The 21,788-nt window shown below is 46.6% G+C and overlaps 1 protein-coding gene across 3 annotated transcripts in view; it reads right to left on the bottom strand.

Annotated features, from left to right (window-relative positions):
- Positions 1-21,788, bottom strand: part of LOC142585952 (large proline-rich protein BAG6) — a 238,728-nt gene that overhangs the window by 86,743 nt on the left and 130,197 nt on the right. For all 3 annotated transcript variants that reach the window (XM_075697086.1, XM_075697094.1, XM_075697101.1), the window contains exon 16: positions 15,000-15,096. In XM_075697086.1, the coding sequence (XP_075553201.1) occupies positions 15,000-15,096 (97 nt within the window). The remainder of the gene's footprint in view (positions 1-14,999; positions 15,097-21,788) is intronic.

The raw sequence follows: 21,788 nt of genomic DNA, 5'->3' as shown, positions 1-21,788 counted from the left end.
AATACAAATGCATGTTTCAATAAAAATTATTCACACTTTGGCTGAAAGCAGCGTCAGCAAGTGTCACTAACAATGCTGCCACTCCCTCTGATGTCTTGATGTCATAGCTTAATGGTAATGTGATAGCTGTGACACCTGCACATCAAGCAATAACTGCAGTTCATTTCATACTTAGCAGGCAATGCTACAGAAGCTATGCAAGTGGTGCAGTCATAGGAGTCTTACTCCGCAAGCTTGGCAGAGCAATTGTTTTTCATCTGCAACACTTTGAACAGCATAAGTACTTCATATACAGTCAAACCCACTTATAACAATACCGCTTTTAACAATATATCGGATATAGCAATGGACAGCCGCGGCACCGTCACCTTTGCAGTGTGTTCTATGGTAAAATAAACCGCTTATAACAATGCTATCATACTAGATTGTCGGTTATAACAATTAAATGTAGTCATTTGGAGCCAACCCTCACAGAAAAAAAAAGCGCAAACGCACCGACCACAGCGGCCAAACTACTCCGCCAAAAGCGCGCGTGTATGCGGAGCCGCCCGCACAGGGGCGGCGAAAGCTCACGTGACGACGCATGCGAGGGGAATGGGGTGAGCAGGAGAAGCAGGAGAAAAGACGGACGCTTTCCTCTGGGCAGAGTAGGAGAGGGAAGGAAGGCATTTCTTTTGTTGCTTTTGTATCGGCGCGCGGGGAGCAGTACATTTTGAGGGTGTGCCGCTCGTTAAAAACGCGTCACGGCAGTTGAGTGTGGGCTGCCCCATCGTTCCCATTCTCCTTGGTTCCTGCTTCACCAGTTGCACGTGTTCCGAAGGCAGCGTACAGTGTCAAAGCCCGTGCGTTGCCAGCGAAGTTTTCGTCATCTGCCATCACCGGCCTTGGTCCTACTGGTTCTGCAAGCCCATCGGATCCCCCCCAGAGTTCAACGATGGAGGATTCTCCTTCAGGAAGCGCGGCCAGCGTGGCTCAACTGGATCAACTGCCGCAGAAGAGAAAGCGAGCGGCAATATCTTTGGAAACGAAGCGAAACATTTTGAGAGAGCACAGAGGTGGTGAAAAAGTGTGCAACTTAGTACTACGGCCTGTCACAGCCGACAATTTCAACCATTATCCGCAATGCGCTCAAGATGACGGAAAACGAATGCCATGCTAGTGCTGGCCATGCTATGGAGGACGGCCGGAAAAGGATTCGGCATGGTGCCTACAAAGACGTGGAGGAGGCACTGTATCAGTGGTTCCTTAGCGCACGTGCTATGAACTTGGCAATTAGTGGCCCGATTTTGGCAGAGAAGGCGAAGCAGTTTGCGTATCTCCTTCAAAATACCGATTTCCAGCCTGGTGGTGGCTGGATTCAGCGGTTCAAGGAGAGGCACGGAATCGTCTACAAGGCAGTCGTGGGCAAGGCAGGGTCGCTCGATGTCGACGCTAGACTGAAGTGGTTAGATGAACCATTGCCGTACATCCGCGAAGCATATGCGGACCGGGACTTGTACAATGGTGACGAGACTGGGCTATTCTTCCAAATGCTTCCATCGAAGACACATGCACTCAAAGGCGATCCCTGTAAGGGCGGCAAGCAGAGCAAATTACGGGTGACCGTTTTCCTTTGCGCGAATATGGACGGCAGCGACAAGTGTCCCGCCTTCGTAATTGGAAAATCTATGAATCCCCGCTGTTTCCGTGGTGCTGCGAGGATTCCAGTTCGTTACCGTCATAATAAGAAAGCGTGGATGACGCGTGAACTTTTCCGCGAGTGGCTGAGCGAGTTCTATCAGCGGATGCAGCACGAAGGCAGGAAGGTGGCGTTGGTCCTTGATAACTGTACTGCACACCAGACTGCCCAGAAGCTGTCGCATGTGAAAATTTTTTTCCTGCCACCGAACACGACTGCAGGCTTGCAGCCCATGGACGCAGGCGTGATTGCATGCTTCAAGGCATTATATCGCCGACGTGTGTTGAGCAGGCTTGCTCTTAACCTGGACATTGCTGTGTGTGAATGACGACCCACCCCAGACTTTAAGATTTCGCTTCTGATGGCTGTCCAATTCATTTTTGGGGCATGGGCAGAAGTCAGCTCCTCCACCGTCATGAATTGCTTCCGAAAAGCGGACTTTGCCGGGGATATCGGTGATGCGGAGTATCGCGAAGCTACTGCCGATGGAGCCATTACAGAACTTTGGTCTACGGTGCGTGGTGATGATGGCGACGCGGAGGGGCTTCAAGAATTCTTGCACGCCGACGATGCAGTCGCGAGAAACGAAGAATTGACTGACGAGGCAATCGTTGCAGCAGTCACCGGCACGGAAGACAATGACAGCAGCGACGACGAAGATGAACCGGAACCTGTACAAGTTGTGTCTCAACAGGAGGCCTCAAGAATGATCGATTCCCTGCGGGACTTCATTTTTGCAAAAAACCTTTCGCTCGGACATGTTCAACATTTGGATGCCCTCCAGAAAGACATCGGCAAGATTGCCGCGAAGCAGTCGAAACTCGCCGATTACGGGTTTGTTTCAGCAAAGAAGTGAGAAGTGCAAGCTATTTTGCCCTCATTAAATGTTCTTAGGTATTCATGTTTTCTTTGTTTTTTTTTGGGGGGGGGGGAGGGCGCTAAGGGATTTTCAAGCTGTGAGGCAGCCGCGGCAACCTTCTCGAATTTTTTACAAGGCCCCTTACGGGACCACCAAAACGATGCCTCGGCGGAGCTGGCATGTCACTTGCCATCTGTGACCCCTCTTTGCAGTTGTTATGCTTTTTTTCGTGCAACCCGTTTATAACAATTATCGGTTATAACAATGAAATTTTCATGGCACTTGAACATTGTTATAAGTGGACTCGACTGTATTACAACTATATTGATACGATGATGTGGGGCTCCCGCACCACGGGATGACGCATGCAAATGCCGGCGCCATGAGAGACGACGAAGCGCGTAAGCTGCACGCTCTTCTTTTGGCCCGCCATTAAAGAGAAGCGTCTATTTTGTGAGACTCCGTCTTCAATCTACATTACATTTTTCTGGTGGAGGTACTGGGTACATGCTACCACTCCCAGATCGAACGCCACCTACAAGCCCAGTACAAAGTCCAGTCGAGCTGACTCCTGTTAACGTACGGACAAGCCATCAACTTCAAGGACTGCCACCTGAGCATGAGCCTCTACCCAATTGAGTCAGAAGGATGAGTACATCAGTTCCGTCTTCTTCCTCAACTGTGCCGATTGAGGTCGTCCTCAACCAGCCGCGAATCCCCACGTCCTTCCATGGGGACACCTTCGAGGATGTAGAGGACTGGCTCGATTACTTTGAGCGTGTCGCAGAATTCAACGGCTGGACTCCAGAGCGCAAGCTACGCAACGCCTACTTTGCCCTCGAGGACTATGCGTGGACATGGTTTGAGAACCGTGAGGCGGCCTTATCGACATGGGATGAATTCCGACGACAGCTAATCAGCACATACGCCAGCCTCGATAGCAAGGAGCGAGCTGAATCTGCAATTCAGGCGAGAGTACAGCGGCTGAACAAAAGCGTCGAAATGTTTGTCGAAGATATGTGCAGACTTTTCCGACGTGCAGATCCATCCATGCCGGAAGAAAAGAAGGTCAGGAACTTGATGCGAGGTGTCAAGCAAGAGTTATTCGGTGGCCTAATAGGCAACCCACCAAAGACCATTGCAGAGTTTCTCGCGGAAGCCATATCAATGAAAAAGGCACTGCAAACAGCGAACAAGGCAGTACAACTGTGACGTGTTGACCCTATCGCGCGACCCTCTTGCTATACCCCTGGACAATACCGACGCCTTGCGGGAGCTCATTAGGCTTGTTGTTCAAGAAGAGCTCCAAAAGCTTCAGGTGGCTCCGGTATCGGTACCGCGACTCGCTCTGGCTAAGGTCGTCCGGGAAGAAATCAGGTAGGCAGGGAGTACAAGTCCCGGAGCGAAGCGAGACACCACAGCACAAGGTACGGCAGCCACAGCCTTGCATGTCATATGCGGAAGCTGCGCGAAGTTCGTTGTCTCCGACTTTTCACGATGCGCGCGACGTCCCTGACTTTCATGGTGTGCGTGCCGTTGAACAAGCAACTGCCGACTTCAGGACTCACCACATGCCATTCATGGCTGAAACACGACCTCCCCGCAAGAGCGACGTATGGCGCACTGCAGACTGGAAGCCCTTGTGTTTTCATCGCAGTGAAGCCAATCATCTCTACAGGGCGTGTCCTTAGAGCCGAGTTGGGCTCCATGGATTTTCACTGAATGCGCTGTGCCCGCGCAATGGCGAATGCCCCCTGGAGATTGAAGCCTATCTTGAGGACGCCAGGAGCTCGTTTGGCCCATGATTTCGTGACCCCCGGTCACCATCACCTGCCCGATACAGGTCTTCCAGCCCCGTCTTCAAGCCGAGCGCAACAAGGCGTCGCTCACCCAGCCCTGCCTCCTGGGAAAACTGAGTCCAGCGACCTGCGGAGGTGAGGTCGCTGACGTTGCGAACACTGAAGATTCTCCACTACGCCAACCATGATATGACGTAATCGAGACGCAGAGAAAGCAGTGTAGTTCGGTGTCAGTATCTTGCGACGTACCAGTTACCATAGATGACCACGAAGTCACTGCGTTAAACGACACGGGTGCGGACACGTCTGTTATGAGCCAGAATCTCACGCGTATACTGAACAAAGTTTCAACGCAATGGGCCGGGACTCATATTCGTACTGCAGGAGGGCACCTCACAACTCTATTGGACCGGTGCACGGCACGAGTCAACATTCGGGGCTTCATGTACATTGGCGACTTCGTCATTCTTCCTGAATGTTCAAAGGACCTTATACTCGGCATGGATTTCCTTCAGGCGAACGGTGCCATCCTCGACCTGCAAGAGTCCAGAGTCAGCTTCGCTACTGCGCAAGTCATAGCGAACAGTAATGACATCGACCGTGACATCGCGCTCCGTGCAGCTGACAATCACGTCATGTTCCCACCCAAGAGCAGTGTGCTTACCCTTGTCCGATGAGACATGGAAGACGACGCCGAAGAAATTGCTGAGGCAAACATCCCCCTGCTTCTTGCGCACCACATTTGCATAGCCAGAGGGCTTCTTCAGGTGTGCAACAAATGTTCAGTTGTTTTGCTATCAAACTTCAGCAACGAATATCGGCATGTACCGCGAGGAACGACAATCACATTTCTTCGCGAAATAATTCATGTTACTGACGTTGCCACAATGGAAATCTCATTGTCTCAGCAACCTGAGTCGCCCAGCCAAAATGAACGGATTCACATTAACGCTGCTCTGCCAGACCATCAGAAAGACAGTCTACTGAGTCTAGTGAATGAATTTGCGGACTGTTTTTCAACGTCGTCCAAAGTACGATGCACGTCCATAACAAAGCACCACATTATTACGAACGAGTCCGCACGTCCTGTTCATCAGCATCCTTACAGAGTGTCTCCAGTGGAAAGGGAAGCGATCAAGCATCAGGTGAAAGAGATGCTCCAAGATGACGTGATCCAGCCGTCCACAAGCCCGTGGGCCTCCCTTGTAGTGTTAGAAAGAAAGACAACACACTACGCTTCTGTGTAGACTACAGAAAGTTGAACCTTGTCACCGAGCGCGATGTTTATCCATTGCCACGCATCAACGATGCATTGGATCATCTACAACATGCCAAGTTTTTTTCTTCGTTGGATCTTAAATCAGGGTACTGGCAAATCGAAGCTGATGAACAGGTTCATGAAAAAACAGCGTTTGTGACACCTGACGGGCTTTATGAGTTCAAAGCTCTCCCCTTCGGTCTCTGTTCCGCACCTGCCACCTTTCAGCGGATGATGGATACCGTGCTTGCTGAACTCAAATGGCAAACCTGCCTCGTATATTTGGACAACGTCATTGTGTTCTCGAGCACGTTTGACGAACATCTCGCACAACTCGAGAGTGTCCTTGTTGCGATCCGTACCGCCGGCCTCACCATCAAGTCTGAAAAATGCTACTTCGGGTCCAAGAGCTGAAATTTCTTGGCCATGTCGTTGGTCCTAACGGCATCCGACCAGACCCCTACAAGTTAGCTGCCATCGCCGAGTTTTCGCCACCCACAGACGAGAAGGCTGTCCAACGCTTCCTTGGTTTGTGCGCATATTATAGGTGCTTCGTCGAGGGATTCTCGATAATTGCTGAGCCTCTGACACGGCTTACATGCGACGATGTGCCTTTCATTTGGGCGAACGAGGAGCAGCAGTCGTTAAAAAAAAAATTATGGGGTTTTTCGTGCCAAAACCACTTTCTGATTATGAGGCATGCCGTAGTGGAGGACTCCGGAAATTTCGACCACCTGGGGTTCCTTAACATGCACCTAAATGTAAGTACACGGCTGTTTTCGTATTTCGCCCCCATTGAAATGAGCAGCAGTCATTCAATGAATTGCGTAAGCGTTTGCAAGCGGCCCCAGTACTTTCTCATTTCGAGGAAGACGCTGACACTGAAATCCATACCGACGCCAGCAATACGGGTCTCAGTGCAGTTCTTGTGCAGTGGCAAGCTGGTGCGGAATGTCCCATTGCTCATGCAAGCCGCAGTCTCACCAAGGCCGAGAAAAACTACTCAACCACTGAAAAAGAATGCTTAGCAGTTGTGTGGGAAATTGGTAAATTCCGACCCTACTTGTGCGATAGACCCTTTAAGGCTGTCAGCGATCACCACGCCCTGTGCTGGCTTGCCAACCTCAAGGATCCTTCAGGCAGACTAGCCCATTGGAGGCTGCGCTTACAAGAGTACGACATAACAGTTGTCTACCGATCTGGGAGAAAGCACAGCGACGCTGAGTGTTTGTCACGTGCACCACTCCCTACGACGTCATCGGACCCTGACCCTGACTTGCCATTTGTCGGTGTTATTGACGCCATAAAGATGGCTGAGCACCAGTGCGCTGACCCTGAGCTGCTGCCGCTGATCGAGCACCTTCAAAGAGTTGAAGGTGTTTTAGCTGCTCGCTCATGCGCTGCTTATCATCGTACTACTTGCACAACGTCCTTTACAGGAAAAACTGCGGAAGCGGTCCCAATACGTATCTCCTTGTCGTGCCATCGGCGCTGCGCCAAGACATTTTGCAAGCCTGCCATGAGCCACGCGCGGGACACCTGGGATTCGCTAAGACATTAGCAAGGATACGACAGAAGTATTACTGGCCCCGGCTTTATTCTTCTGTGCAGCGGTACATGAAGACCTGCCGCGATTGTCAGCGCCGCAAGAAACCACCAGTTAAACCGGCTGGCTTTCTCCACCCTGTGGACCCTCCTAAAGCACCGTTTCAACAAATATGAATGGATCTACTTGGGCCGTTTCCAGCGACCTCTTCGCGCAACGAATGGATAGTCGCCGCTACCGACTATTTAACCCGGTACGCCGAAACTGAAGCTATTCCGCAAGCAAACTCATATGAATTGGCCAAGTTCTTCGTACGCCACATCGTCCTACGACATGGTGCACCGTCTGTTGTCATCACCAACTGCTGTACAAAATTTACAGCCGAACTCATGCAGGACGTTCTCCAGCTGACGCATTGCTCTCAACACAAGAGCACTGCATATCACCCTCAAACCAACAGATTAACGGAACGTGTGAACAGAACGCTGGCTGATATGCTCTCCATGTATATCGACGTAGAGCACAAGACATGGGACAAGATTTTACCCTATGTGACCTTCACATATAACACTGCTGTAGAGGAGACTACACAGTTTATGCCGTTCGAACTTGTATACGGGCGCCATGTCACGTCCACACTTGATGCCATGCTACCTCTGGCTGATAATAACCCGACCAGCGAACACGTAGAAGAGTTTGTACAAAGAGCCGAAGAAGCATGCCAGCTTGCTCAGCATCGTATCCGGAGCCAACAGCATACCGACACTCTTCGATACAATCAGGGTCGACGGAATGTCCATTACAATACCGGCACCTTCGTGTGGGTCTGGACGCCCATCCGTCGCCATGGACTCTCGGAAAAGTTGCTCCGTCGGTGTTTTGGTCCCTACAGGGTTACACGCCGCCTCAGTGACTTGACCTACGAAGTCGTCCCCTGCAATTCTGACCCCGGTTCACCCCGTAGTCGTCCTCACAAGTTGTTCATGTAGTGTGCATGAAACCATACTATGCGCGTACGTGAATGCCGAGATGCACCTGAGGAGCTCCATTTCTTGTCGTCGCTGAAAGAAGTTTTTCATGCGACCGAGACAGTTGCTTTTCTCATGGGGGGCAGTTGACACAATGATGTGGGGCTCCCGCACCGCAGGACGGCATGCGCAAAGGCCGGTGCCATGAAAGACGACGAAGCGCATAAGCTGCACGCGCTTCTTCTGGCCCGCCATTAAAGAGATGCGTCTACTTTGTAAGGCTCCATCTTCAATCTACGTTACAATATCTTCTTTATTATTTATATACTGAATGTGACCACGAACACCTTGGTGCCTTTAGTGTGATATGCTCCAGTACAAATTGAATTGTGTGTGTAGCAGCAAAAAAGCATCACAGACCCCCAAAAGCACACAAAAAAGCATAATAAACACAAAGCATAGAGCAAAACAAAATGAAAAACAATGACAGCATTTAAGTGGCACAGGCCCAATACACAAACTATACCTTTGACGTAGTTGTTCTGCGGAAACCCGCAAGGTGGAGAGAAGTAATGAATAAAGGAAAAATCAGACATCCACCTGTTCGTAGCAATTGCTACAAAGGAAACCAATACAGGTTCCTCTAAAGAAACGCCTCATAGCTGAACAAAAATTCGTCCTGGTCCGGGACTCGAACCCGGGACCACCGCCTTTCCGGGGCAGCCGCTCTACCATCTGAGCTAACCAGGCGGCTAGCAGATGGCAGGGCGAAGTCGAATTTGTCGACAACACGAAGCAAAGGTAAGAGTTTGACGTAGTAGTTCTGCGGAAACCCGCAAGGTGGAGAGAAGTAATGAATAAAGGAAAAATCCACCCATTCATATGGTGACCATACATCCACCAGTTCGTAGCAATTGCTACGAACGGGTGGATGTCTGATTTTTCCTTTATAAACTATACCTATACACATCTACGCATACAAAGACATACATACATATCAGACATACATACAGAGCTCGACAGTGTACATCAACACAGGGATGAGCTACATTGTTCATAAAGTCCTCAGAGAAGTGTTACATATCTACATTGTCAATGTCAAGGCGGCTGTACGTGATTTTCCAGCGGTTCAATGGACTCTTGAGGAGGGTGTGGGATGGATAAAACAGGGAAGACCTATGACAGTGAGCAGAAAGATGAAAACTGCGATGAAGATTGCGCTTAGCAGTAAAGTGGAGCCTATGGCCCCATGCACCAGCTTGTGTAAGGAGCACACTTCACATGCAAGTCACCCCCGAGGTAGGGAACAAATACCAATGAGCTCTAAAATCCTCATACCAGAAATAGACGCATCGGTGTAGGTACCGATTGTATTATAACCCGATAAATTTCCTCCGAATGCGTTCCATCGAAGCAGAGAGGCACTGAGGCAGGCAGTCTCAGACAACAGAGCAGTAGGTATAGTGCAAGATAATAGACTGGTTTGGTGAAGTCTTTGGTGATGTGAGTGATTAAGCCCTGCATCTTCTAAGCACTGTTGGTAATGACTTGTATGTGGCATTTAAGCTTAGCGAGTCATCCATATACACCCCCAGATCCCAGGTCACTAAAGTTCTTGCAATACTAAGGCCATTTACCATAAACAAGTGATCAAGTGGTTTGTAACAGCGATTGAATGATATTACGCAGGTCTTTGACGTGTTGATTAGTTGTTTGTTATGGAAGTATCATGATAAGATGGAGTGAATATCGTGTTAGTCAAGACAGCAATCTTCAGTGGAGCCAATGCTCTGAAACAACTTACTGTCATCAGCATAGAGCAACATGTCCCCGTATTTGACGTGCAAGAATAAATCACTGATAAAAATTAAGAGTAAGGGGCAGAGATTGCAGCCCCGAGGAACACCTGAGGGAGAGTGGAAGAGAAGAGGCAACTCAACACGCATATAGCATTTGTGCGATGTCACAGGTAACTAGAAAACAATTTCAGGTATTGCCTGCATATGCCATGCAAATCCATCTTGCAAAGCAGCAGAGGGTGGGAAATCAAATAGAAGTCTTTGGACAGGTTGAAAAATATGGCGACCATATGGCCTCTAGAATGGCAATCAAGTACAAGTCTCTGGACTTGCACCTATGGATGTAAGGTTACGTGAATTCACATATTATTTGTGCACACTTGTGCTTCCAGTAGGCAATACACAATTTTTTGATGACAGGCACAAGTGATGCACTGTGGCCTCTAGTTGCAGAAATCTGTCACTCCGCTTGCTTAGAGGTAAATACTGTATTTCCATGTGTAAGGCCCGCCCCCATGTAAGGCCTGCACCCCTACATTACAGTGCGAAAACTCGCAACAAAAAAAGTTTCACTGAATGTTATGTGCATGCTCACATGCTGGTTAATTCCTGGAAGTCACTACAAGGTGGCACTAATGCATGCCTGAAGAGTCAGCCGGTGACTGCAAATGTGTTCATAGTCAGCTGCCAGCGGTTGCGCATCAGTAGGCCATATTAACACCGTCTAGAATGCCGCTGGACGCGACAGCTGGCAATCCGATGACATCAACCTGCAGCTAGGCCCAGTAGAATCAACGGCGTCAGTAGAATGCCGCTTCACACGCAACAGGTGATTCCGGCTGTTCCATTTGTGCCGGCCATTCGGGCAGCACGCCATCGTCTGTGGTCTTCAGCCTCTCATTCAATTGACACTCCTCTCCCCCCCCCCCGGAAGCTTGACATGTCTTCTTTACTTGAGCGTCTCCTGACACGGCACCAGATGAAAAGACGGTGCATCAGCCATGTGAACGCAAGCAAAAGCAGACGAAGACGACCCACGCAAACTGACAGCAATGATAGAGGCAAACAAAACAAAATGGCCGCTTTGGCCACACCAGCCAATGGGAGGCTCAGGACGAGGGGCTCGGCTTGCGTACATGCGCTCCACCCCATTAGAGGCCAGAAATCACCCTTTGGAAAAGTGGCGAGAGCGGTTGTTCTGTTTGAGCGGCGCCATTTTAAGCTGGTGCAAAGTGCGCACAAAGAAAACAGCTTCAAAACAAGCCGACGATGTCGGTGGTCGGCTGGTGGCTGTGGCCACTGTGCGCACGGTAAGTGAACAAATTTTGCCTGGTGCAGGGCATTTCGCGGCTCCCGTGGTTTTTTTGAAAGCCAATTTTTTCCAATTTACCCATCAAAATCAGTGTTAATCATTTGAGGGCGGGTGCTCGAAGGCACAAACATCAACTTTTCAGACATTTTTTACCATTCTAGAACCCGCGTCCCCCTTTAACTCTTTTGTTACCACGCCTATTCAAATCGATCACCGGTGAATGATGCTTCAGATCACCGATTTCGACATGTTCGAGCACTTAAGGCAGTCCAGTAGTTAGCACAGGCAATCCACTTTCAGAATCAGTTTCAAGATTTCGTGCTCGGCCGATGTTGTGATTTTTGACAGACCTTTTTGTGAAATAATGTGCGTATGTTGTGGAAAAAAAAGGCTTAACTGTCACCTTCTGCCGCACTCGAGAAAAAAGCATGTCGCTCATGATTACGCCGCACTAGCATCAAAATTTTGTAATCAAATGACTCCCAGCAAGTTAAGAATTAAATTATATTGCTGGCTTTACTGACCGACAGTGCTGAATGGTGATGATTAACCAAAAATGATGCCAGCTGTTCACTAGTGAGCTTTGGTTTGGAGTCCAAGTCATTTTATTCCGCCAAAGTGTATTTCTGAAGCTCCGCAGCCTGTCCAACGTGTGCATCTGGCATTTTCAACCAGTTTCCAAGAGTTAAGGTTTCGCTTATCTTGTAAAATCCCAGCAAGGGGTGCTGCTGCTGTCACTGCGCAGTTATCAAAAGTCGCTCCCATGGCGTCGTACCACGCGGCTACGTCGCGAGAAAAGCATCGTGCTTGAAACTATGCTGCAACCGCACTTCAATTTAGTTTCCTTTACAACCTTGAGCGGTCTGCTTCCTTGCGCACGCTAATCTGCCTATTTTTTCGCATGACCTAAGATCTCTACTGATTGTCTTCAGGGTGCATACTTCGTTTGGTTATGATGTGCTGCCACTGGAAGCAAAGAAACTTCCGTTCATGCCAAGAAGGCCGCCCATAGCACATCTTGGCCCAGCACTACAGATCAGTGCAAGACAGTTTACAATGGCGTGGGATTTCTTTCTACTCTTGCTAAAATGCAAACAAGTATGCTTGGATGCATAATCTTGTAGTTGTCCAGCTACGCTGAGAGCGATCGGTCCTGGAAGAGGTTCATGACTCTAGATGAACTGCTGAAGTACGTTCCTTGGACTTCTCATCGGACCATCCTCAGACAATTCCGAAAAGGCGGAACTGCAAAATGTGTTACGAGGACCGCAATGTTGAACAAAACCAGATGTTTTATGGGAAAAGTGCGAGTGCACCTCTGCTTCACAAAATCCAGGAACTGCTTCACTGCATGGCATGGGCGATGAACTGGTCTTAGTTTCCTTTTTGTATTCGAAAAACGGCGGTGTACTGAGCATTGATTTTTTCAGATGCTACTCCTGGGTTATTTCTCTTTGAAATGTATATTATGAATTTCCTTTGATATTAATGTTTCATTAGGCACAATATGCTATGCTGCAATGTGTGCTGGGATCTTATTTGTAGTGGTAAATAATTCTTTTTTGAGACCTATAAAAAATGACCATTTTCTTGCGGTAACGAAGAGTGAAGAAATGTGTTTAAAGTCAGTACAATGTGTTTGGGTGGAATTCTGTTGTCACTCTTCCTGAACTTTATTCTTTTTGCAGCTAGAACAACTTGATCACTCAAAGCTTCTTTGATTTCCTCATCTGAGAGTTTTAGGAGTTCTGTGTCCGAGATTACACCCCTAGCGCAGTTCAGTGTACGATGTGGCATGACCAACACAGTGTTGTTGCCAATATTCTCAAGTTTCTTAATCTGTCTGCTATGTTAAGCTGTCATAACTTCAAACAAGAGGTCTCCAGAATTCGCTTTCTTTCGTTTATAGGTCTGGCCAATACACTCATTGAGTGCCTTGGCAGTGAGGAAGGGGGACATGTCTTGAATCTTTTGTTCAATTTCAGACGTAATCACAAAAGACGCTGTGAAGCTATCACTAGTTTTATTGAAATTTACTACCTTGGTCCGGTGCCTTTTCGGCCTCGGATCATGTTTTGCTGAAGAGGGGTTTTAACCACGAAAAAATATATATGTCAGGCAGCTTAAGCTGGCTGCCCACCATGGAGCCCAACGTGGGAGTGTTTTAAAGATCACTAGCCATATATAACTGCTATAATCATATGACCATGACCAAGGAAGGCCATGCCTAGATGGGTGACCCTGGCCGCCGGGAAACTTGGAAATGAAATGAAGTGAATAGGAGACAGGAAAGATAGAGTACTGTAAGGAAATGATAAAGGTTGAAGCGGGGTACAGGAAAAGGAGTCTACAGATTTTCTTCGGGTGGGCCAGGCTGCTGGGGTATAGGACAGGCGAAAACTCTCTAGTATTCATCAAAATGAATATTTCATGCTCAGCACATAGTTACCTTATTCTGAAAGGCCTACATATAAGCCATTATCATCATTATCACGTTACCATATCCACTGAGCAACACACGCAGCTAAAATGTTCTTTGTCATCGCTGTACGGTAATACACAACGGTGATACTGCACCACATACTTCATTTATTGTTCGGTAACAAGGCAGTGCTAAAACTCTCTAGTAACTAATGGTGACCTCTTACATGCTGGGTGTCAGACTCTTGACTACAGTAGGCTGTACCTGTTAAGTCAGGATGTGTGATTTGCATGCTTGTTATGGTGCATCATGTTGGCTGCCAGACAACACCTGTAGGCATTTCACATGCAGAAAATGCTGCATTTGCTCTGGTACTCATCACCATCTTCACTCAATATCGCCCTCTGCTCAGTATAGAGTCACTGGCCATCAAAGGTATCGCCAGTGCATTGCCACACCATCAAACTCGGAGGCCACTTGTCCATGCCTGACAAGTCATCATCAGTCCCTCTTCTCCGAGCACACGCCAGCCTGCTGCCAGGATTACACAAATTGGTAGTACAGCTGTGAGAGACAATGATGTAATTCAAGTGCTTGCAGCTTTCCTAAGGAGGGAGGGGGGGCGCGGAGAGGAGGGGGCCTCCCCTCAGTGCTACCAGTGCAGGGTGGGTGCAAATTACCTGAATTTTGCTCAAACCAACTATGTCCTGCTATATTTCACCTTTTGGCAAAATTGGTGGAGCAATCACACCACTGCTGCTCTGAAAATCTAGCATTTCACTATAAAATCGTGAAGCCTGGCACGTATGAAGTAGGCTTCGATCATTTGTGAGGTGCTTAAGAAGACCACTGCTCAGGTGAGTAACTGAGCTGCTACTTGGGTTTCTTTCTAATATACTTGCACATTTAATTACATGAAAGACAGAAAAGATTTGTAGTGCAAAAATGGCCATATCACAAGCAATTCAAATGTTATTTGTGAAGGAGCTCCACAATATTTGTATTGACAGAAACCAACAAATTAAGATTAGAATTTTACTAATTAAGTATGGCTAACTTTAAACGCAAGATTACTGCAACTAACCAAACAGTGTTGGTTTTATTTGGCATGAAAGATTTGCATTTTTTTCTTAGTGCCCATTAGTTTGGAAGCAGTGCAGAATAAGAACAGCCTCACAGCTATCAGATTATCAAAATTTAAAACTTCCCCCAAACACACAACAACAAAGGTGGTTCTATTAGAAGTTTCACATTAATTCATATTGCAGCACAAGGTGAGGTTGGTGAAGGAGAGCAAAAGCTTTCATCGAGCACACAACAACTAAAGGGTTTTTATTAGAAGTTTCACATTAACTCACGTTGCAGCACAAGGTGAGGCTGGTGTAGGAGGGCAGTCATCAGGCCATTCAACATCTGGTGCAGCTGATCATCATGTTGATTAGCAGATTGTGGTGCCTGTAAGTCAACATAAACCAACAAAAATGCAATTGAAGAATAATAAAAGTGTCAGATGCTTAGGACACAAAAAAAAAACAAAAACACTACAATAGACTAAACTTGCTGACCTTTTGAAACCCTCTGCATTTGTTTTGTGGAAACCCTTTGGACCCCTGTAGTATACGGTCACGGCCATGCTGGAACACTAGCACTGTTGCAGCTTGTTCAATGAGAGCATTTCTTAGCATAGACGGTCTACTCTGCAGTTCCTGAGGTTGCCGCCATTGGCGTGAAGCTCCGACCGATGGCTATGGCATCACCGACAAGTTGGGCTGTGGGACAATTGCAGTTGCGCCTGCTTTTACAAATTTTACAATTAAGAAATGCGCTTTGTGCCAGACTTTTATTCAATGCTGTTGAGTAGTGTGCACGGTCACTTTCTGGCCAGCGAAGCATTCTCCCTTGTGCAGTTAGCAGTGGGTAAAATTTGTCATCTCTTTATCTCGAGTAGATACTTGGGCTTCTTGAAACTGTAATGCAAGAGCACTGTGATTCTCAACTACGTCTGCGTTTTTTGCCCTCCGGGTTGCATGCCGAAAAATGTGCTTAGCATACTAATGTTTATAGCATATGCCTCTGAAGATACTATGATCGTGCTTGTTCCTTGTGCTATGCCTTTGTGCTGTGTTCTGTTTTGTGATGCAGAGAATAGTAGATGCGCGACTCTTGACACTCAACTCTGGATTATTTGAACTGATTGCACAGGAATTCGCTGTGAAGTCCCTACTGAAAACAGACATGCTGTTTCCGCAGGGCTGAAGGCTGACATTCTACCTTTCATTGTGTGGTCATCCCTGCTTAAAGCTACAAGGAACACACTGCGAACATGAAACTGGAAAAGTTTGCTCATGTTGTTTTAGTCAATTCACAAAAATAAAGGATTATACTATGTGGAGCCTAACAGAAAATACTTGAGACTATAACATTCATTTTCAGTGAACCACCAGTTGAGTGGTCAAAGAATGCAATGTATTTTCTCTACCATTTGCTTCAATTAATATGCTGGATAAAATGTGTTTTCATTATGGCTATTCACATTTTGATGGGCTTCACCCTCTTCTGATATAGTATCAGATATACATGGATTCTGATTTATTTTTGGACAAATGATATTTTTGGGAAGCCTACATGCAAGCACTGTACAAGACTTGCATAAAGGCCCCCTAGCCTTTAACACTGTAGCACCATGTCTCACGGCAGCAAGCAGCCCATTCCTACTCCAGACCTGGGGCTGGCATTCTGCTTCCCTGCATCTGTTGCAGCAGAGGAGAGTAAATGCAACGACTGAACAGGCTGTAACAGTGATCTCATTCCTGTGTGGCCATGATATTGTTCACAGGATATGGCTACTTTGTCCTGAGCAAGGACAGTATTGGGATTATCACAGTAGGAAGCAGTAAAGAGGCACAGCAAAATTTCAAGGAGTCAGGGGTAATGAGACAATGGCTGCGACAAAAAAAAAGTGACAGTAAAATAATGAAGAATGGCAAGCTAAAATCACAGTTGCCTTCAGAAACACCAGTCAGTGAATTAGCCATCCAGGATGTTTGCATTTTTAACTCTTTCTATGCTATTAAAAAAATTTAATTGTAGAGTTTTATGTGCCAAAACCATGATCTGATTACGAGGCCCACCATAGTGGGCGACTCCGGAAATTTGGATCACCTGAGGTTCTTTAACGTGCACCTAAATCTATGTGTACGGGTGTTTTCGCATTTTGCCCTCATCGAAATGTGGCTGCCGTGGCCGGGATTCGATCCCGTGACCTTGCGCTTAACGGCCCAACACCATAGCCACTAAGCAACAACGGCGGGTCTTTCTATGCTATCTTACATGCAATATCACATGAGTGTTAGCTTTATATTCTGCTATCTGTGCTTAGGACTACCAAGGTGTTCCTGAATTCAGTCCAGGCAAAGCTGCCTGCTCTGATGTTCAATTACAAAGGCATCCACAATGACATTTAGGTAGATTCTGCTGTAGATTTTCCCTCATCAGAACAGACCCAAGTTCATGAGCCTTTAGTAAGGCATTGTTTGACAAGTATGGCTTCAATTAACAACATAGGCACATGCAAGTACACTTGCAAGCAGCACGGGATGCCGAAATAGTCAAAGCGGGGACATGCTTGATACAACTTGGAAAGTGATATTGCATTTTTTAAGAATTCAGCAAACATTAGCATTGAAACCCCCATGTACATGGTTTCTTTCCGAAGATTTGCCTCACTGCAGAACCTAAGGAGTCAGCTTACCTACAGCAACCAAACCCTCAAAGAGACATGAGTACTATATAGCAAAGACTCGAATAGCACCCTATTCACAAGACATTCATGAGGAGTTTGAAGGCAAATGAGGCTTCAGAAAACATCAATGTTTTGCCCAAACTTCCAATGAAACTTTCAACACATTTTATACTGAGCACTAAGACATGCACATAGCAGTCCTCTTTAGTGCAATAACTAGGCTCTTCTTCCAGAACTGAGATTCTGCTGGGCAGATTGCAAAGTGCACATACAAATAACTATATTATCGAAGGACAAGCATCAAAATTTTCAGTTGTCCTAGTTGTCCTAGTTTTCAGTTGTCCTTTCAGTTGTCGCTATACATACTATATTGACTTGTCTAAGATCCACACTTTCCTTAAAGAGACCCTAAAACGATTTTGATGATTTTGTACAAACGCACTGAGTCGTTAGGGCAGGTCTTTCTGGTCATTAATTGACACATCTAAGTGCTCCACATAAAGCGTGTAATTTATTATAAGGTTTTAAAATGTACATCACTATCGATCACAGCACCCCACTCGGCTGAATTTTCAGCCACCCCTGACCATCTGACGAAAGTTGCTCTAATGACGCTAGTAGGGCAAGTTATCCGATTGGCTGCCCAGGGCGCATCACTGATAATTTTGCTAACTTTATGGTGAACAAATCTTGTTCTTAATAGTTGGAACGTTAGTTAAGTTGTTTCTATAGAAAGAAAGCAACAGAAAGAGAATGCACAAGAACAATTTCTCACTACACTTAAGCACTTCCAGCACAAAGCAAGTGTCATCTGCTTGCGTTACAATGTGCTCCGTGTTGACGAGAGCTCAGTGGTAAATATTTTTCTCAATCTTTCTTTTTGCAACCACCATGGTTCGCCCTTGTTACATTGTGGGCGGCAAACATAATAACTGGCAATACGTAAAGCTGCGACACTGCGTCCCTCTGCAAGGCAGCAGACAAGCGGAGTGGCTGCAGTGCATCGGACTGTCGCTATCCAACCAGCGCCAGGATTTGTGCATTTCAGGCAGTCACTTTAAGCTGGAGGATTACTACCCCAATAGCGTTTCGCATGTCTAATATTTGGGTAAACACAAGCGGAAGCGGGCTGGGCCTGACCCTTTCACCGTGCCATTTTACGGGATGAGCAGAGGCGCAAATGGCGCGAACGTGAATGGTCTGCAAAGTGCAGCCACCTGGAGTCACAGAGCCCAACCAAACATAGTAGTAGTAATGAAGTGTCTTCTACTTTGCTGCTGGTGTAAATTTTCCACAGGAAAGGTTAAAAGGTTTTTATTTGGTGAGAGTAATATTAGCTCTTTTTTTGGCTGGTTAAGCTCTGTGCCACCAGGTGTCTGGGCCGTACAGACCAATCAGGCCGCTCATGTAAGCCTACGCTAAAGCTCATTCATCAGCTTGAGTTTATTCCTCCACCCATTCGTCAAAACGCCCAGCTCGCCTGTGGTTACCGAAATACTGGACACGCTCGGTGCAGTGACAGAATGCTCGCAACGCACACTACTTCGATAGCTCTCGCTTGGGGTTGACTGCCAGGTGGCTGGTGGAGAGGTTGGAGAGGCTTTGCGTGCTGGCTCCAAGACAACCGGAAATAGACGACATGACGTTACATCATGACGCAGAGCCAGTGAAGGCGGAGCTTAGCCCGATCACTCGGCGAATGAGTTGAGGAGAAAATGCATGGCTATGGAAGAGGGCAACTTGTTATTGTCCTGAGCTCTCTTAATATGAGAGGCTTCACATAAATTGTGGTGCAAATTATTAACTGTAGCTGTACCCTACGCATCTACAAAATTTGTCCGAACCATTTCAAGGACCCTTTAAAAATTTTTACAGGGTATTGGCATTATACTAGGCAGGAATATGGCGATTTGCTAAGCCTCGAAATGCGCTCAGACTGCTATGCAGAATAGCACAATTACAGGTGCTTGACTGTGTACACATTTAGTCGTCCTTGTTGCTTCTGCTGCCATTATCATTTCATGGTCTTGCTTCACACAGGACGTCGTAAAACTGAGTAGCGTGGTGGCTAAACAATGCACTCTTCAGCGTGGTGTTAGCTTGACAGAAGGTATCAGCCACCATTTTCACAAATAAATAAAATAATGTATTAAGGTTGAAATAACGTATTATTTGAAAAATAGTCACGTCATCCTCATGCATGTATTAATTCGAAAACATACTTGCGATAAAATGTCACATTTTGACTGGTGGCACCAAAACGAAAAAAAAAAAAAGAAATATGCGTGTGATGCCATCTTGCAATATGCCACTGCGCAGTCACTCCCAATGGCGTACCTTGGTTAACTAGATTTATTAACCATCTTTTATCTGACGGACAATTTAAAAACAAGAAAGATGTATTTAGGTATGTGTACAACCTTGAATTAGGCAGCGCGAAATAACAGACAGAGGGAAAGAAAACACTGGCACAGCATAGACCATCAAATGAGGATTTCATGAAAAAGACTGATCTATAGACGCATTGAAAAACTCGTGTGGTCCGAAGAAAGCGTTAGAAAATACTTTTTAGTTCCTACGTCACTTAGTGGTGGCCATCCAGGTGATCTAACTCAGCATTACGTAGCATGTGTACAAGTAATGAATTAAAGTCGCAACAATAGTTACCTTAGCTTCGCTGTACAGGAATACAGGCATTTATAACCAGTGCAAGAATAGCAGAAAATTGACTTGCGCTACGGCAGCGCCAGCAGAATGGGCAGAATGCCAGCCAAACATTAACAAAAAGCACCATGGATGTACCAGAATAGAAACTGAGTTTTGAGCTCCGTTCACATATAGTAGGAATGTTCAGTGCATTTAATTACCAAACAACCGACCCAGACCACTCGCAGCAAAGTGCCACCATACACATTTCAATGAGCGCCACTGACCACCCATCCACACTAATTCGGCAGCAGTGTTACCACCTAAAGCACGATCTTGCGGCCCATACGCTGTCAGTTGCTTTCCCATAGGCGATTTCCCATCAACACCCCTGAACCGTGCCCAAAACCACAATACAGTTGAACGCCTCTACAATGAAATGACCTGTATAACAAAAGAATGATTATGTAGCGGCTGAATTCCAATCTTTCATATTCATTGTGAATACCTCTATAATCAATATGCCTGTACAATGAAGGAATGTAGTTGTCCCCAGTGGCCGATTTGTTATTTTACACAGGGTATGTACAAATTTGTACAGGGTATGTGGAAAAAGTAAAGTCAATGAATCTAAGAAAATTTATTGATCAGATCTGTAGAACACATTAAAAGGTTTCCGAATAGGCTCTTCCTGTGTCACTACATCGCTTCCAGCAAGATTTCCAGGAATCGATGGCATCACAGTATTTACGGAATATTCTATAGAGCCTTGGCGTAAGCCTCTTTGACTTTGTCAACTGTCCCGAAATGATGTCCTTTCCGGAGAGTTTTCAAGCGCGGAAACAAAAGGTAGTCTGGGCGAGCCACGTCAGGACTGTAGGGCGGCTGGGGAACTGTTGGCACCTTTGAATCAACCAGGAAGTGGGTCACAAGGAAGGTGGTGTGGGCTGGCTCGTTGTCGTGGTGATGTTTCCGATCTCCTGTGATGTCAGGCTGGATGCAATGACCCCTTCATTTGAGTTGCTTGAACGCTTCCACGTATAATTTGGCTTTGACGGTTGTGCCATGTGGTACAAACTCATGGTGGATGAGCCCCCCGATGTCGAAGAACACAATGAGCATGGTCTTGACCTTTGACTTGCTCAATCTGGCCTTCTTGGGGTGAGAGGACGCTGAGATGTGCCACTCAGCACTTTGCCTTTTTGTTTTGGGGTCGTATTCAAACACCCAAGACTCATTACCTGTAAGCAAATTCACACACACACACACACACACACACACACACACACACACACACACACACACACACACACACACACACACACACACACACACACACACACACACACACACACACACACACAAGCACGCATGCACACGCACACAAAGCAACTGATTTCACTAAGTATCTCTAGAATTCACATTCAATAAATGTTTTCTTTTGTTGAACACGCTTAACGTGCTCTGTTATGATCGGTTTGGTGTGCAATCTTTACAATGAAGTGACCCGTATAACGAAGGATTCTGCAGCTCCCAAATACTTTGTTATAGAGGTGTTTGACTGTATAGCTAAACAACATGCCGCAGCAAAGCTGATACCATTGAAGCACACTGGAGCTATGCCATGCAATCCAGTGGGATACATGATGATGCATCCATTGGCAGGATAGTAACAGGTGCCATTTAGTAGTAGCTTGCAGAAATTAACCAGCACTTGTGTAAGCATGTGATGCTGAGAGAAACTTTACTCCACCAAATT

This window comes from Dermacentor variabilis, chromosome 1 (assembly GCF_050947875.1).
Source record: "Dermacentor variabilis isolate Ectoservices chromosome 1, ASM5094787v1, whole genome shotgun sequence".
NCBI lineage: Eukaryota > Metazoa > Arthropoda > Arachnida > Ixodida > Ixodidae > Dermacentor > Dermacentor variabilis.
This window is presented reverse-complemented; position numbering and strand designations above follow the sequence as displayed.